This window comes from Phascolarctos cinereus, unplaced genomic scaffold (assembly GCF_003287225.1).
Source record: "Phascolarctos cinereus isolate Bilbo 61053 unplaced genomic scaffold, phaCin_HiC Scaffold_4;HRSCAF=312, whole genome shotgun sequence".
Lineage (NCBI taxonomy): Eukaryota > Metazoa > Chordata > Mammalia > Diprotodontia > Phascolarctidae > Phascolarctos > Phascolarctos cinereus.
The window spans coordinates 560,453,443-560,473,097 of record NW_027555847.1 but is presented as its reverse complement, the minus strand read 5'-3'; the positions used below and the strand labels follow the sequence as shown (position 1 = coordinate 560,473,097).

The 19,655-nt window shown below is 42.2% G+C and overlaps 1 protein-coding gene across 1 annotated transcript in view; it reads right to left on the bottom strand.

Moving 5' to 3' along the window:
• GFOD1 (Gfo/Idh/MocA-like oxidoreductase domain containing 1) overlaps positions 1-17,735 on the bottom strand; it is a 151,216-nt gene extending 133,481 nt beyond the window's left edge. Inside the window, exon 1 of the mRNA XM_021009917.2 lies at positions 17,483-17,735. Within this exon, the coding sequence (XP_020865576.1) occupies positions 17,483-17,735 (253 nt within the window). The remainder of the gene's footprint in view (positions 1-17,482) is intronic.
• Between the last annotated feature and the right edge of the window lie 1,920 nt (positions 17,736-19,655).

Here is a 19,655-nt window from a genome sequence, read left to right as displayed (position 1 = left end):
TCCCCCAAATAGGTGACTAGCAGCCTAAGCAAATCCATGAAATCACTTTTATAAAACTTGTTTGATCTCTAAGAAAAGAATGAAGGAGGAGGAAGGTTAGAGTACACATTAAGCCGAATCCATCTGTGGTCCTTTGCTCAATTTCAATTCCCTGAATGCTGGGATTTCTGATCATATGAGAAAGAAAACCCTGGTAGTAAAGGACCCACTGAAAAATTGCCAAGGTATCAACACTTCCATCTGGACTTTATCCATGGCTCTAGAAATGGAATAATCAAAGAATGTTAGAGCTAAAATGGACCTTAGTTTGAGAACACAGAGATTCAACCTTTCTTAAGTATCCCTCCCTCTTTGGTGTCAGCTGGAAATTTGACAAATATGCCATATACATCTATCCAAGTCATTGATAAAAATGTTTGTGTCCCCAGCACTTAGCACAGCGCTTGGCACATACATCACAAGCATTTAATCTATACTTGTTCACTTACTCACTCATTCATTCAAACAAAAGAGTAAAATACAGGTCCCTGGAACACTCCACAGCAAACTGACTCCCAGGCTGATATGCTACTACTCTTTGGGTCCATTCATTCAGGTAATTTCGAATCCACCAATTTGGAACACCATCTAGTCCACAATTGTCCATCATGTCCACAAGAGTACTCCTCATTCCTCATACGTAATCAGTTAGCAACCCTGTTGACTTTTATCTCCTCAATATCTATTGCATTCATCCTCCATTCCCTGTTCTCACTGTCGAAGCCATGGTAAAAGCCCCTTATCACCATCTACTTGGACTATATACCTTAGAGTTTTCTTGGCCTCTTTTCTCTCCTAACTCCAATTCATCCATATACTGCTTGCAGAATAATTCTCCTTATGAATCAATCTAGTCATCTCATGCATGTGCTCAAAAAAACTTCAGTAGATCCCCATGGCTTGCCAAATAAAGTTCAAACTCCTTTGTTGGTATTCAAGGCCCTGAACAATCTGGTGCCATGCTACCTTTTCAGCCTTATTTCCTGTTACACTCATTCATGTTATTCTTCAGTTAAACAGGACAACTCTCTGCTCCCCAAACATACCCCACACCTTCCTACTTCTATGCCTATACTTTGTGGCTGAAATCTCATCCTTCTCCTCCTTCACTTGTTGAATTTCTTGTTGTTTTTAGTCATTCCAGTCCTGTCCTACTCTTTATCAGGTTTTCTTGGCAGATACTGGACTGGTCTACCATTTCCTTCTCCAGCTCATTTTATAGATGAGGAAACTGAGGCAAGTAGGATTAAGTGACTTGCCCACAGTCACACAGATAGAAAGTGTCTGAAGCCAGATTTGAATTCATGAAGATGAGTCTGACTCCAGGCTCAGCACTCTGTCCACTGCCACCTAGCTGCCCACAATTTCTACCCATCCACTACAGCCTGACTCAAAAGTCAATTCTTTCAAAAAATCAAGTCAACAAGCATTTATTAAATGCCTACTATATGCAAGTAATGTACTAAGTACTGGTAATACAAGTAAGCAAATACAAGCAAAAAGAAAGTCAGTCCAATCCTCAAGGAGATTACATTCTAATGCAAGATGACACATAAAAGAGAGCTAAAAAATGGGAGGGAGAAGACAGGGTACAAAATCTGGATAGTCAGCAGTAGAACTGGGAAAGGAGTGAAGGAGTAAGTATGGCTGGTATGGGCAATTCCTCAAAATGGAGGTTCCAGGAATTTGTCAATGGGGAGGAGGGAGTTCCCCCATAAGCGGACCTGGGCTTCTAGGGTGAGGAGGCAGCTAGGGCATGGTGGAGAAGTCCAGAGGGTCAGTAGCAGAGCCAGGAGAGCAGTGAAGCCTTCCCTGACTCTCCCTGCTGGTGACAACCTTCACAACACCCCAACACAATGAAATTAGTTTTACAAATCTCTAATTTTGTTGTTGTCGTTCAATCATTTCAGTTGTGCCTGATTCTTCATGACCTCATTTGGGGTTTTCTTGGTAAAGATACTGAAGTGGTTTGCCATTTCCTTCTCCAGCTCATTTTACAGATGAGGAAACTGAGGCAAATAGGTATAAGTGACTTGCCCAGGGTCACTCAGCTACTTAAGTGCCTGAGGCCAGATTTGAATTCAGGAAAATGAGTCTTCCTGACTCTAGGCCCAGCACTCTATCCACTTTACCACCAACTCTCTAATGCACTTATGTAATCTCTTGCCTTATCTCGGTCTCTGTGTCTTATCCCTCTACAATATCATAACCACTATGTAGCTGAAAAGCAAGGTCTTATCTAAACTTCATATCTCCTTCAGTGCCTAGCAGTGTTCTGCACCCAACAGATCCTTAATAAATAAACAGGTCCTAAATAAATAAATAAGAATTTTTCAAAGAATTTAATAGAATAGCATTATGTTATAAACTCCTAGAGGGCAGAGACTGTTATTATTTCTTTGTATTCCTCACAGGGCCTAGCACAGCACTACATCTATAGCAATAGCTCAGTAAATTTTGTTGAATAAATGAAAAGCCAATAAAATAATGGTAGTAGTGTTATTCAAAATCTCTCTGTTGGGGCAGCTAGGTGGCGCAGTGGGTAGAGCACCAGCCCTGGAGTCAGGAGGACCTGAGTTCAAATTCTACTTCAGATGCATAACACTCACTAGCCACGTGACCCTGGGCAAGTTACTTAACCACAATTGCTTCACAAAAACAAATAAAATCTCTCTGTCACTAGCTGCATGAACTTGAGCAAGTTTTAATCTTGCTAAGCTTCAGTTTTCTCATCTGTAAAAATTGGAATAATAATACTTGTCCCTCCTATTTAACAAGGTCACCATAAGAATCAGTATCTTAAAGCACTCGGTAAACCATAAAGCATTATGGAAATATACAATGGCACTATCAGCCTCGTCTGAGAAAGTGATCAAGGATGAGAAGATGAGGCCAGCACAGTTACTCTTTAAAAGCTAAAAAACCGGGGCAGCTAAGTGGCACAGTGGATAAGGCACTCACTGGATTCAGGAGGACCTGAGTTCAAATTCGACCTCAGACACATAACACTTACTAGCCATGTGACTCTGGGCAAGTCGCTTAACCTCACTGCCTAGCCAAAACAAACATAAATAAATAAATAAAAGCTAAAAACCCATTCGTTAAGAATTAAGTCTATCCTTGGGGCCCAACATTAGTTTGTCTACAAATGTCAGCCTCTAACCACTTAAATATCAACCAGCTGGTTCTCTTGGTTAATAAGCTTCTCCGGGCCTCCTCTAAGAGGACCACTTTCAAGTGCATGGCTTCCTTCTTTATGAACTCTGAAAACTGCTTATACCAGATTTCTCAAAGAAGGTTTAATGAGATTCTTGAATTCTACGTCCCACTCCTACACACACACACACACACACACACACACACACACACACACACACACACACACACACACACACACACACACACACACACACACACACACACACATATCTAGAAAACCCAGGAAAACTTCCACCAGGAGTAACAGGTACCACAATACCAAACCAAACTGGGAAATGCAGGCCCAAAAGTTAACACAAATTACCTCAAAAATCAAAAGACTGCTGGCTCTACAGGATCACCACACCGCAGCACATGGAAACTAGAGTAACTAAAGGAAAAGATCTGCATATTGCCAGGAGCTAACAAAACTGCAAAAGCGGGTGAATGGAGACAACCAAATAGTTTATAAAGACTATCTTTTATTATTCTACTCTATTAAGAAGTTTTCTTTTTCTTTTCAGAGGCCAGCAGCCTACTTTTCACTTATACAATAATCCAGAAAAGTCTTAGCCACCCAACGCATCCCTGATTTGTCTAAACACCCTGATGGGAAGCCCACAATTTCAAAGATGAGTAGCTGGACTGGCCAGAATAATGTATTTATTGGTACTACCCACAGGTGAGTGACAATCTTCCTATACCTCGTTTTAAATCAGCACCAACTGGAGTTGTGAACTGATCCAACCATTCTGGAGAGCAATTGTAACTATGACCAAAGGACTATAAAACTGTGCATACCCTTTGATCCAGCAATACAACTACTAGGTCTGTGTCCCAAAGAGATCATAAAAAAAAAAAAAAAGGAAAAGGACCTACATGTACAAAAATATTTATAGCAGCTCTTTTTGTGGTGGCAAAGAATTGGAAATTGAAGGGATGCTCATCAATTAGAGAATGGCTGAACAAGTTGGGGTATATGAGTGTAATGGAAAACTACTGTTCCAAAGGAAATGTTAAGCAGGCGGATTTCAGAAAAACCTGGAAAGACTTGCATAAACTGATGTTGAGTGAAAGTGAGCGGAACTAGGAGAACATTGTACACAGCAACATTGTACAATGACCAACTTTGATAGACTTAGCTCTCCTCAGCAATGAGATGATCTAAGACAATTCCAAAAAACTTACGATGGAAAATGCTATCCACACCCAGAGAAAGAACTATGGAGTCTGAATGCAGATCGAAACATACTATTTCCTCTTTTTTGTTGTTGTTTTTTCTTTCTTGTGGTTTTTCCCTTTTGTTCTGATTCTTCTTTCACAACATGATTAATGTGGAAATATATTCAATATGATCATACACGTATAGCCTATATCAGATTGTATGCCATCTTGGGGAAGTGGGAGGGGAGGAAAGGGAGAAAAATTTAGAACTCGAAATCTTGTAAATGTGAATATTGAAAACTAAAAATAAATAAAAGAAAAAAATGAGCACCAATATACTACCATAATGGGGAAATAATTTCTCATACAACATATATATATATACATATATATATATACATATATATACATATATATGTATATATATACATATATATGTATATATATATACATATATATGTATATATATATATATACACACACACACATATATGCCTACCCACACTCACATACATCCTTCTGATGAAATGATTTTTAGACGTGTTCAGAAACCATATCTCCTGTAGAACCCACCCCTTGTCTCTGAGCTTACCAAGACAGTTTTCTATGAATAGCTGACTAAACCTGCAATTCTACTTTGCAGACTCCCACCTATCTTTCAAGTATCTCACCACCCAGTAAGCATTTGCAATTAACATTCATCCAGACAAATTCTGATCCTGACTCTCCTCCAAGATCTGCATGCAAAACCATGTATATACAGCTATATGGTTGTACATTTAAAATGAGAGAGGAGTCAGTAAGGTCTTTACCTTAAGGATCACCTAGTCCTGAGCCCTCATTTGACAGATGCAAGTCGATATTTTTAAATGAGCAATTCTATATCCAAATATTTATAACAGCACTTTTATAGTAACAAAGAACTGGAAATAAAGTAGGTGCCCATCGATTGGGAAAGGCTAAACAAGCTAAAGAATATTACCGTGCTATAAGAAACAATGCCTGTGATGACTACAGAGAAACATGGATAAAGTTACATGAACCGATACAAAGTGGAGTAAGCAGAAACAGCTTTTATTAACATTTTTATTAACATTTATTAACCACCTATGTTCCAGGCATTGTGTTAAATGCTAAGGATAAGACTAACAGGAAAATAATACATGCAGTAACTATGAGAATGGAAATGGAAAGAACAGCAACAAAAAATTAAATAAATAAATTGAATACTATACAATAATAATGAGCAAGTTTGATGTAGAAAAGAAGTAAAAAATGCACCTACCTATTTGCAAAAATGGGAGACTATGTGGAACACTGTATAAATTATCAAGTTTAGCTGATATCTTGATCAGTTTTGCTGAACTGTTTTTTCTTCTACTCTTAATTTTTTTTTATTCTTTGTTACAAGGAAGGGAATCTGTGGAGAGGAGAGGGGAAGGACACACAGGCTGTCCCAAAAGTCTTAGTGAAGACAACTGGGATATGCTACATTTAGAAATAAGTAATTTAAAAATAAAAGATATCAATAAAATTTTAAAAAAGAAAAAAACACAAAAAGGAATGACTAATTCTGTTTAAAATAACTGCAGCAAATTTCCAAAAGGCCTAATCTCACCTTTACAATGTCCACAAACAATAATTTGGAACTCGATGTTTGCTAGGATGGAAGGCATTGTAAGAATGAAGAGTGGGGGTAGCTAGGTGGTGCAGTGGATAAAGCTCTGGCCTTGGAGTCAGGAGGACCTGAATTCAAATCCAGTCTCAGACACTTGACATTTACTAGCTGTGTGACCCTGGGCAAGTCACTTAACCCCAACTGCCTCACCAAAAGAAGGGAAAAAAAAAAGAATGAAGAGTAGGTTTAGAGTGAGGCATAGGGAAAGATGGAAAGATAAAAGATAATGATCAGAGAAAGAACTCAACTACTTTGGATCTCCTCCATCACGGCTACCAGTCAGTACCTTTAGCAAGTATACATGTTCCTGTTTTATGCCTCATTTGATATTTATTATCAGCAGATTTACTTCTGTTGTTACATCTTCTAAGGCACTGATGTCAAACAAGGAGAAATGGAGCACAGCCAGCTGTAAATTGACTCAGAAAACCACAAATTAACATTGTCTATGTTGTATTGTATTTTTATCTATTTTATTAAACATTTCCCAATCAGACCTTGTGACCAAGCTTACAAGTTTGACACTTTTGTTCTAAGAAATCCTTAACGATTTTCATATTTTATCCAGATGGAAAGACACTACTATAAAAAAGAACAAGAGCAGCTAGGTGGTGTAGTGGATAGAGCACCAGCCCTGAAGTCAGGAGGACCTGAGTTCAAATCCAGCCTCAGACCAAACACTTGACACTTAGCCCCAATTGTCTTTAAAAAAAACAAACAAACAACAAAAAGAACACATAAGGCAGAATTTTGTTCTACTGAGTGAAATCTTTTTTCACAGTCCACAAACACAATTGCCAAATATGGGCTTCACACAATTCTTGGGAGATAAATGAATACACATGTGGTTCCAGGTACATGTTGCATACAATTCAGGGCCCATCTAGTTGATGCACAACCTCTGAGAATCACTGGGTTAGACCCAATGGCAGCCTGCTTGTGCCCACACATATTCCACATCTCATTGCTATAAAGCAACATTGGCAAAATGTTCATATTGAAGAGGTAGGTCTTTGTTTCCCTGGGAAGCTTAGAGACCAGTAAAAACACTTTGTAATTTCTTGAAAATACTCTCATCCCTACTCTTCTCCTTTTCAACCTTAGGACCAGCTCGTTATCCATTTGTGTGGCCAAGAGAGACTCAGAGAGGATAAAATTTTTAAAAAACAACTACTTATATTAAAAAAAAACCTTTTAACCATATTTCTGTAAATTTGAAGGAGAAAGTTCAGAAAACAAAATGTCCTCAAGAAAATACTTTGAAATGCTAATTAACTATTGATCATCTTGCTAGGCAGAATTATCTCATTTGAGCCTGTCTACTAACACCATAGTTACTAGTATATTATATTACATAGTTAGTTGTTATATATATGTGTGTGTATGTATTATATGTAATATATACTATACTATATATAATATAGTTAATATAGTATATAGTTAGTAGTTATATATGATAGTTATATATAACATATACTAAACTATATATATACATATATATATACTATACATGTATATTATATGTAATATAGTTAGTAGTATGTTATAGTTAAGGGCAGCGACTACCAGCTAAGCTTTGTGTCTCTCATAGAATTCTGCACATAGGCTTAATGCATGCTTATATAACAGAGTAACTAGATTTTGTTATCTGTTTCCTTAGGTAGTGCCCCCACCATCCAAATAAAATTCTTCTTTTGTGTCACATGATCAATCTAAGCCAAAACATCTATTTGACTACCTTTTCATTCTTTCTTGGTAAGAACCACAAAATACATCTGGCCTCCATTCCCTCAGGGTTTTTTCCCATTCAGTCTGAGGAATTCAAAGACCTGTAGCATCTCCATTTAACTTTAAAGTTCTATGGAATTATTCTTTTTTTTTTTCCAAAGCCAGAAATCTTCAGTTTAGTGATGGCTCAAATTAACAAAATTTTGGTTCTACACAATGAGGATGACATTACCTAATTTCTTTTAGAAGAAATTACAGTAACTTCTTTTGTTTGTGTAACATCTAGGGACTTCTTATACTCTCCACACATTTCACATATCTGAATTTTACTTGTATCCACCAATGTTTCCAAGCAATTTATTTACAGAAGGTGGGAGAAGACCACAGGGGACCTTAAAAAAAGCATGGGAAATTCAGCATCGGTGTACCGTGCTAGAGGGAAAACATACTTAAATCCAGGTACAACATTTTCCTCTTGTGGGATATCTCTGCTGTTAACAGTGATGGTCAGTGAATTGAACCCAATCTACTTCCTCATCTTCTGTCCCAGCGTCTGGGAGCCTAAGACCCACAAAGCCATAACCTTCTAACTTCAAGCAGCTGTTGACAATGTTGGAACAAGAACAGGAAGGATGGAGACCTTGAAATTCCCAGCAAAGGGAACTCAAACAAGTTAGGACAAAGGCTAGCTCAGCCTCAGTGTGCAACAAGATCAAAGCTTAGGTGAAACCCTAAAATCTTAACAAGCATCCAAAGGAGGCTTTTGGTCGCCATAATCTGGCAGGTCTAAAAGACACCTGTGGACTGAATTTATGATCTTCTGTTAAAGAAACAAGAAACTCATTAAAACAGAAACTGTCACTTTTTAACCACAGGGCAACAACTATTTTTGACATGGTTCCAATGACAGCTTACAGCATAAAACAAAGGCAGAGAAATGGCATTGTCAGCTTCCCCAGGAGCAAAAGCTCAAAAACTTGGAATAGGGGAGTCCTAATTTCTATTTTTGCTTCTGAAAAACCGTCCTTCTGGCAAAGCAAGAAGGGCTCAGTTTCTCCAAGTTAATTTATTCTGCAACCTTTTCTGAAGAGTTTACCACATGGGCTGTGCCATGTGACAAATTCAGGCAGCCTAGTGAACAGTCTGAGGAAGAGCTCACTCCCTCTGCTCTAGATTCAGACAGAACCACAGCTTAGTATCTGTTCTCGGTTGATATATGATGACAGCTAACATCTATAGAATGCTTACTATGTGAAAGGCATTGTGCTAAGCAATTTACAATTATTACCTCATATGATTCTCACAACACCTCTGGGAGGGAGGTGTTGTTATTGTCCCTATTTTACAGATGAGGAAACTGAGGCAAATAGATTATGTGATTTGCCCAGGGTCATGCAGCTAGTAATATATAATATAATCATCTAATGACATAGTTAACATTTCTTTTCCCTCCCTGCAAACATTCAACAATGACCCTCCAAACCAGATGCTATGTACTTAAATTCCCTACCAGCCCCACTGGTTTTGGACTTCTTTGGACCTATCAAAGCTTTCCTTCCCCTGGAAATCCATCATTGGGAAATCTCAGTATCCTACAGGATTGAATCAGCCTGGTACTTGAATCTCATTGTATCCTCTACCTCTTCAGTTGGATCTTGTAAATGGAGGACAGGGCCATGGGCTCCAGGGCATCTAATCAGTCTTAAAGAGGGGCCCCAGTTTTTCTCCCTGTCTCCTACCAGCTGTAATGCTTTTGAACCACCCCCTCACACCCTCCTTTTCCTTCTCCTGACTTCTTTTCCAGCAGTTGGCATGACTGACTATCTCTTTTCTTAGAAACTCTCTCCTGTCTAGATTTTCATCTCTTCCTACATATCTGACCAATTCTTCTCAATTTCCTTTACAGATTTATCATTCATGTCCTTTTCAGCTTCCTTTTGTGTGTAGTCTTCCCCTATTACATTTTTAAGCTCCTTGGGGGCATGAATTGTCTTTGTTTTTATTTGTATCCCCAAAGCTTAGCTCAGTGCTTGGCATATGTTGTTGGTCAATCATTTTTTTCGGTTACAGCTGACTCCTCGTGACCTCATTTGGGATTTTCTTGGTAGAGATAGTGGAGTGGTTTGCCATTTTCTTCTCCACTTCATTTTACAGATGAGGAAATTGAGGAGTAAGTGACTTGCTCAGGATCATAAGGCTGGTAAGTGTCAGAGGCCAGATTTGAACTCAGGGAGAAGAGTCTTCCTGACTCTCGGACCCATGCTCTATCCACTGTACTACCTAGCTGCCTGGCATATAGTATGTGCTTAACAAATGTTTATTGATTGACTGACGACATTTTCAATTCCAGAACTCCTAGGACCAATGGTGCCTTGATGGTGAGTACCTCACATGACTCACTCTATTATATGATGCCAGCCATGTTTCACTTTACACCCAGACATCTACCTTCTTGCTTGCCACCTGGCACTTATCCTACTTCACTTGCAGCACCCCAACTATAATCTGCTCAACACCACCACAGCCCCTAAAAAGTGTGTGTCAAAATACTTCTCCATAATTCCATGGACCACTTGGTTGACATTCTAAACGAGACCTGCACAATTTGGCAGTAGGTAGAGGCCAAAATTAAAATAGGCTAAACTTCTTTGAGCTGCAGATAGGTTATACTAGAGACAGGCTGACAATGGTTGGTTGCCTCAGGTCATGTGACAAACAGGAAAGTGCACAGCAGCAACCATACGTTTTTGGGGGGCCACCCAAAATCCTTTGGTGGGCCACAAGCAGCCCTTGGGCCATATGTTATGCAGGCCTCTTCTAAACCAAAACACCCACCCTGACCACTCTACATCAGTGGTCTCTTCTATTAGAATATAAGCTTCTTGGGGCAGAGGCCATCTGACTTTTGTATTTGTATCCACAGTACTTAGCATGATATTTAGAACAGTGATTAATAAATACTTTTTCTGGGGCAGCTAGATAGCACAGTGGATAGAGTTCAATCCTTGGAGTCAGGAGGACCTGAGTTCAAATTGGGCCTCAGACACTTGACACTTACTAGCTGTGTGACCCTGGGCAAGTCACTTAACCCCAATTACCTCACCAAAAAGCAAAAAAAAAAATGTTTTTTCATTAATTAATTCTAGTTCTGACAGCTGGCTCCAGCCACTGTTTTTTCTCCAGTTGTGACAGTAGTGTACTTACAAAGCACACTTGAACCACCCCCCTACATTCTTCTTTCCCTTTTCCTGACTTCTCTTGCAGCCATTGGCACTGTTGACTATCTCTTTTCTTGACACTTGACACTTTTAATAGCCACCTGTAATGGTGGCCAAAAATTGGAAATTGAAGGGATGGCCATCAACTGGGGAATGGCTGAACAAGCTCTGATGTATGCATGTAATGGAATACTATTGTGCTATATAAGAAATGATGAGCCGGGGCTTCAGAAAAACCTGGAAAGACTTACTGATGCTGAGTGAAGTGAGAAAAACCAGAGGAACACGGTACACAGTAACAGCCCATTGTTCAATGACTAACATTCATAGACTTGGCTCTTCTCAGCAATGCAAGAATCTAAGACAACTCCAAAAGACTCATGATGGAAAATGCTAACTAAATCCAGAGAAAGAACTACGTAGTTAGAATGCAGATCGAAGCATACTATTTGCTTTTTTTTTTTGATTCTGTTGTGTTTTGTTTCCTCTTTCTGGTGGTTCCTCCTATTGGTTCTAATTCTTACCTACAAGATCACTAATATGAAAATGTTTAATAGGAATATATATGTACAGCCTATATCAGATTGTGCCCTGTCTTGCAGAGGGAGGTAGGGAGGGGGAGATAAATTTAAAACTCAAAAGCTTATGGAAGCAATTGTTGATAATTCAAAATAAATTAATTAAAAACTTTAAAAATATATATATAGTCACTTGTAAAAGATGGGAGAATGACCATCTCAGCCTTGAAGATATAGAAAATAAAGTCCAGTTTAGGATAACTTATTCTAGAGGACACAGTTTACCAATAACAAACAGTCCTCCTGCAGGCCAGAGAGATTCCAATATTCTAATGAGAGCAGTTCTCATGTCTTCATGGAACAAGGCTTGCCAATGCAGCTCTGGGTAAGAATAATTCACAGTGAAACAAAGGCTGTCTGCACATAAACACAGAATCGCAATTATTCAACCCTGGCTGTCTACTGAGCAGAAGTCAGAAAGAGCTACAGTACATACATTGATTTCCACATTCTATCAATAACGTGATTCTATGAAAGATGCCTACATTATAAATACCCAACTTAGGAAGACTGAAATTCTCTTCATAAGGAAAAAAATTTACTAAGTGGTGGGAAAGTGTTAAAAACTGGTTACAGGGACTGATTAGTTCAATTAGTTAATGTATAATTAGAATGAAATTGATCAAAGATCTGATTTCTATATGATCAAATGAGCTAACAAATGTAAAAGACTTTGCAAACCTTGAAGTGCTATTGTTGTTTGTCCTTTGTTCTGAAAGGGGACCATGACGGTCAGGGAGATGATGCATGACTTGCAAATGAATTGGATTTAAGTGAGGGAGGGCTGTGCAAAGTCACCAACCTCACTTTCTCCTGAGAAGCTATCTGGGCCCAGCGGCAAGATACAGATCAGGAGGGCTGGAGATGGCTCCAGATGCAATGGGAGACCTTAGCCTTTTTAAGCTAAGGTCTTTCCCAGGGCGATGAGGATAAAAATGAGGAGAGGTAGTAGCAGTAGTAGTAATAGTAGTAGCTAAATGATAGCTATAATTCTACCCCAAAGGACCATTCTGCTTATGATGTTTAAAAAAAAAAATGTGAGCTAGCTAGTCCTGCTAGATAAACAACTAAGAGCCTCTTCCTTGTTGATGGTGGGTCAGCCCCGGCATCTTCATATAAAAAAGAGTAATCCACGTTACGAATGAAAATCCACATCTACTTTAACTCCAGCACCAAATACAAACAAGCTGAGTACAGCCCAACCCAGACCAGCTCCAGTAATACAATCTCTTTTTAGGCTTCATTCATTTACTACAGCGTGTTTACTAGAAGTCCAACTGTGACTAGAGAGTCAACCAAAGAAGAAAACCCCATCGTGCATCTGCAGGTGCTCCTGGAAGAACGGCTTCTGTTCTCTGGATTTCCCAGTGATGAAGCAGAACGCAGGACTGCCTCCCGAGGCTCTCCAAGACCTAACCCCAGCAAAGTCTAGTTCCAGTCTAGTTGCACTGATAACTTTATTCCACATCCAAAAACCAGTAGCACCAAAGTGAGGGTTTGCATTCTAACCCGACTGGCACTAAATAAAGATGTAGCAAGGCTTAAGAAAAGGCCCCAGACAATAGAAAAATTGAAAGAAATTGAAAAGAAAAATCTGTTCAATCATGCTTTATGGATAGGTCTTCTATTCTCCAAGCTGCAGTAAACCCAGCTGCTAAATCTTGGGTTTGAAGAGGCTCTTTAAGAAGACAAACACCGTATTTGTTTAGGACTTTTTATGACAACAGAAGTACTATTGATGCATAACAGAGCTTGTTTTATTTATCAAGAGGCAACATAACCCCGCCCCTCCCCACCCCACTCCCTCCATACAGATACTTCAGGGCACGTAAGTATCACGTCATGCCAGATAATTGGATAGCTCTGGAGCCCCAAATCAACACTGCAATAGATCCTCCCTATATGTGTTTATTCTTGGGATCCACCATCAGACAGAATTATGTCATAAGCACAGGCAGCAGAAGTGGATGGATAGAGTGCTGAACTTAATAGTCAAGGAGGCATGGGTTCAAACCTTGCTGGTGGAACTTCCTGACTGGCAGTTGAAAGAATGCCGTCTCTAACGAATGCTGACTTCTGTTCTAATACTGTCTTTGTAACCTCAGGCAAGTCACTTGACCTCCCCGAGCCTCAGTTTCCTCCAATGTAAAATGAGAGGGTTGAACTAGATGGCCTCCCTTCCCCCTCTAGAGGTATGATCCTATAAAAATTAGGGGATTGAACTAAATCAGAGGGGTCAAAAAAAAAAATACAGCCAACCTCCAACCCTCTGAGCCAGATTAAATTATATTTGGGAAATATTTAACAAAATAAATACAGATACAATAAAATATAGATAATACTACATTTTTAAACAATGTCAATATGCAGCCCCAAAGGATCCTTATTTAGCTAGTATTGGCCCCCATTTCTATTTGAGTTTGACACTACTAAACTAAATGACTTCTGAAGTCCCGCCTATGACCCTATGAAATTGGGAGCATGCCTCTTAGTCCTACCTGGGATGGGGAGAGGGTTGCTGAAAAGAGATAATAATATATGTAAAGCATTTTGCAAACCAGGTTGAGGCTATATGGAATAGTGCAGGGGTGGGGAACCTGCAGCCTTGAGGCCACACTGTCTTCTAGGTCCTTGGGTGCAGCCTTTTGACCAAGTCCAAGTTTTACAGAACAAATCCTTTTATTAAGGGGACTTGTTCTATGAAGTTTGGATTCAGTCAAAGGGCCCCACTTGAGGACCTAGAGGTCCCACCTAGGACCTAGAGACCCACCTGTTGCCTTAAGGCTAAAGGTTCCCCACCCCTGGAATAGTGGGTAGAGCTGGCCACTGAGTTAAGAACTGAGTTCAAGTTCTGTCTCTGAAGGAATACAATCATGGGCCCTGTCAACACGGGCAAATCACTTAACCCCTAAGTGTGTCTAGGGATCTCTCTACTGGCTGCAAAGCAAGTGCCAGTCAGCGTTAAAAGAGGCAATTTCCTTACTGGGGGTTCCCTATACCACTAAAATCATAAGTTCAATTTTTTTAAAAAAATCTCTCTGATACTTGTGGCAATATTGATTGACATCAATACTTCAAGGATTCATGATTTCATGGGTATGGATACATCCTCCACAGACAGAGATCACAATTCTTCAATTCCTCTTTTGGTGGTCTTCACCACCCAGTGGCCAAGCCCCCAGAGAGGAACTGCCCAGAACTTAATTGGTCTGGTCCTAAGACAAAAAACAGAGTCAGTCAGTGGCTGGACCAGTTCAAATATTCTCCAGCTTCATAAGACCTGTCATCTCCTCATCCCCTGCTTTTAGAGTTCAGTCTTCCCCCAGAACTGAGCTTGGTCCTCACCAACTGCCCAGAGATGGGGTCCCTTAGTAGGAAAGGATGCTCTGTCACCCCCTTCCCCACCCTGGGCCATGGATGGTATGTTATGATCTCTATGCATTCATTTGGACGATGTTGTTTCCCTACTAGAAGGAAAGCTCCTTGAGGGTAGGGACAGTTCCATTTTTGTCTTTGCATCCACGGGATAGTGCCTGGCGCGTAGTAACCACCTAACACATGCTTTTTTTTTTTAATTGAATATCAGAAGTTGAATTCTGCTGGTATAACTTTACTTCCTCCCAGACAGACCCAAATTTTGTTGGCCCCAAATTGACTAGCCTTCATACCTAATTCCTACCTCAGTAAATTATGTTATCGCACAGTTAACACATTGGTATGAAAAGAAGCAAAATAGTAATTTAATTGTCTCCCCAGTATGACAACTCTTGAGTGCTTTCCTCTAAACAAACCTATGTGAGAGGTGGTACCAGTGTCATCTTTTTTCTTAAGGAAACTAAGCTTAGGGACCTTAAGTGACCTGCCCAGGGCCACACAGCTAGTAAATGTTAGAGCCGAAGTCAGTATTTGAACTCAGGTCTCCTAACTTCATGTCAAATATTCATTCTACCATACCCTGCCGTAGCATGTGTTTAAAAAAATGAGGAAAAAAATTTTGACCCTGTGCTTAGACTCCTTACCACTTGAATACAAACTGTTATCAATAGTATCTAGTATTTTTACAGCACTTTAAGGTTTGCAAAGGGCTTTGCCTGCTGTCTCATATGAGTCTCACAACAACCCTGGGAGATGGGTATTATTATTAAACCCATTTTACATGTGAAGAAATGAGGCTAAGAAGTTAAATGACCTGTCTAGGGTCACTCAACCATTAAGTGTCTGACATAGGAAATGAACTTGCATCTTTCTAATTCCAAGATCCCCTACTGTATCCACTAGTAGTATGTGCTAGTAAAAATGATTTCTTTCCAGGAGAAAGCTCTTTACAACCTGTAAGTCTATGATTTAGTCACAGTTCATACAACCTTCACCTGTCATGGATCCAAGTTTATTTTTAAAAAATATTTTTTTCCCGGGGTTCTTCTTTAAATGTGATCTTGCTTAATTATAGGTAGAGTATTTAATAAATGATTCCTAGTTGTTGCTGTTTTTTAATTTCTCCCTCCAACTTTTTGGTAGTAAGAGATCATTTTACCATGCTCTGTCTCTTCCTTCCCAATATTCCCAATATTCAAGAACAATATATCACCCCTTTGATGGCACTTCAGACAATGTTTGTTTTCTAGGACCAGTAAACAGTGTGCAGCGTCCCTGGGAAAACTCCAGATTAACAATACGCAGTACTGTGAGGTGGGGTTTTTTTTCCTCCTGAGTATGAAGGAGATGTTAATCTAGGAGACTGGGATGATAAGGTATAAAGAAATCAACCATCAGGCTTTCAACAGTAAGGCTTTAGAAATGCTTTTGAAAGACATTAGGGAAGGAAATAACAACCAACCACTTACAAAAGGAACCTGGGAGATTTTTGCCTTCTTGGGTACAAAAGAATTATGCTTAGGACACCACAGCTTCCATGCTCATAGAATTTTAGAGCAGTTATCTCGAATCTCAAACCTGACGACTGACTATGACCCAAAAGAATGTAAAAGCTCCAAAGTTGTAGTTTTATCGCCGCCCAAATAAATATAGTCAGACCAAAGCCTTTCTTGCCAGCCCAACTAGGGTTGAATAACCTCAAAAAGCCCCTGAAAATACTCCAGGGAAGACACCTTATCTCCTTCCACCTCCTGCCTAAGGGTTCAGACTGGAATAATTCCAGACTTTTGCTATCCCAGAACCCTCTCCTCTAAAGCCTCGGTGAACAAACAAACCCGGGGGGGAAAAAAACCAAACTACCTCGGCAAAGTGCTGGCAGGAGTTATATAGCAAAACTCTCAGCCCCCCAGGAGAAGGCCAAACACGTGGGGTGTCATTTACTCAGTCTTCTCTGGGACTGCACACGCCAACACACGCCTGCGCGCGCGCGCGCACACACACACACACACACACACACACACAACACACACACACACACGCACACACGCACGCACGCACGCACACACACACGGTTGAGCATTTGGTTTCTTCTTACTGCTGGTTTGCCCAAGCTTGGCGATCAGCATATGACCCGTCTCAGTATCACCCCAGCTTCCCCTACACACACAGACACAGACACAGACACAGCCACAGTCACACAGACACACACACATACACACACACACCGCATACACACCCCTCCAACATCCTCTTAATACACGTGTAGGAGGAAGCGCGTCCTTAGTGCCAGAGAAGGGAAGGCTCCGGGATTTAAGAAGGTAGAAAATGAGGGTGCAGAGGGAGAGGGAGTATCTGGTACGGTCTTGGGTACATGGATTCCCCCAAAGGCTGTGGGAAGCGGGGTGGGTAGGAGGGGAGAAGGTCAGAAGGCTGAGAGGGGTGGAGAAAGGGCACAGGGCTTCAGAGACAGAAGAGGAACGTGCAGCGGCAGAGAGCTCACTCACCCAGAGTCTTGACCGCGATTTGCCGGGTGAGAGGAGGAGGCAGGTTGATGCAGACCAAGTCCACATCCTGGTGCAGCAGCACCTCGTCTATGCGACTGGTGTAGAAAGGAACGCTCATCTCCTTGGCCAGCTCCTCGGCTTCTTCCTGCGTTCGGCCCCACAGTGCCTTCACGGCAAAGCCCTCGTCCTTCAGGAGTGGGATGATGACCCGGGCTGTGAGACTGGTGCCGAACACGCCCACTCCGGGCAGCATGGCTGCTAAACAGTGCAGCCACCGGGATCTCCGGTCGAACCCACATACACCCCCCCGACTCCGGACCTTGTAGCCCCAGCCAAATCCCTCGGGTGCCGTGTGCCACGCAAGAGATCTGGAGCACCGAGCCGAGTTCAGGGATGCAGTTCGTGGCTCACAGTCCCTCCTGCTGCCGCCGCAGCTGCTGCTGCTGCTGCTGCTGCTGCTGCTGCTGTGCCCGGCTCCAGAGACTCCCGCCCTTGCCGCTGGTGGCTGCAGAGACGCAGATGCCCCGCTGCCCAGCGGAGCACCGCCTCAGGCTGGGCACCAGCCGCAGCCAGCTCCGCGCGCACCGCCGAGGCAGCTCCATAGCCGGCTCATCCCCTCTCCACCTCCTCCGCCGTGGCTGCCGCCGAGCTTCCCCACCTTGGCGGTCCCAGGGGGTGGTGGATAGGTCTCCGGCTTCACCCCTCCCACACACGCGCCCGACTGTCTTCGCGGCTGCGAGTTCCCACCCACCCTCACTCCGCAGACGCCCCCCAAAAGCAAAAAGCTTGCAACCTTCCAGAACGAGGAGCGGATCTGCTTCTGTTTTCTCGTTATCCTCGTCGCCCCGTAACAAAACCAACCAAAACGAAGCCGCCACCAGGAGGCTCGCGAAGAAGGGTGCTGAGCTCCCCTGGCAGGGTGGGGGTCCCAAGTTGCTGAGCGGCGGAGTCACGACAGACCGGCATCCCTCTCATTCTTCTGCCATCTTCGCCCTCGGCGGCAGCAGCCCCAGCAGCGGCAGCCCGCTCCCGGATCGCTAGCGCCAGGAGGAAGGCGGAGTTGGGGAGTTTGGCTGTCAGCTCCCTGGGTTTTCCTGCAACGCCCTCTCTGGAGCTCCCCACACCATTGGCCTCCTGGCTGAGCAGTCTCCCACCCCACCCCCACCCCCACCCCGCCTAGCCCCACCCGCCCTCCAGACTTGTCGCTTGTTTCTTTTTCTGCCTGTTATCTCCTCCCTTCTAGAGCCCCAACTCCACTTCTTTCTCCTTCTCCTCCTCCTGGCTCTTCTCTATTTCTTTTTCCTCCTCAACCTTCTTTTCTCCTTTCTTCCCTCCTAGCCCCGCCCCAAATAAATGTAGAGAGGGTAGTGACTGCGCGCTTATTAACCCAGATGGACAAGCAGCACCGGGAGTTGGGTGCTACTGATTGTAAGCTACCCCCCAAGCACCTACAGCTACCGTCCTGTCCTATATACCCTAAGCTAGCTTAGCAGGGTCCCTCTTCCAAGCTGTGAGTCAGAGCAAGCCTGTCTGGATTGGGTTACATACAGCAGCCCACAGGCCACTCCAACGCAGTTAAGAGATCCTTGCACAACGCATCCACTGTCAGTTTGCCTTGCCTTTCTTCATATCCTACTTTCTACATCACACCCCAGGCCTCTTTTCCCTTTCCTCTCACCCTAACAAGTAAGCGTAATTTGAAAGAAAAAAAAAATCCCTTTCACCAGAGCCATTCATTTACTGCCGCCCCCCCGCCCCCTCCTGCCACATCCCCTTTTCCCCATTCATTTGTATGTGCAGTCCTAGGCAATGCATTAAACGCTCAAAGGAGATTTGAGGTGAATGGAAATATGAGCCTGCATGGCTCACGCTGCAGCAGGAAGCAGGGAAGGGTCTGTCTTGGAGACTGCAAAGGAGTGTTAGTTTCCTTGCTGTCATCTCTGAGGCAGACTCTCTTCTGTAAGACAAATTATCAGCTTTCTTAAGGATCGCCCGAACAAGCCTTGTCGGCCTCCTGCAGTAGATCTCCCATTGGGTTTCATTCATTCTGACTGCATACAGACCTGTTTGCCAAGTTCATAGCCACTGCAGTCTATGGATCACCACGGCATTGGCTGTCAACGTTGTTTTTTGCCCCAGGGACCCTTTGCCCCACCCCTTACTTGTCACTGCC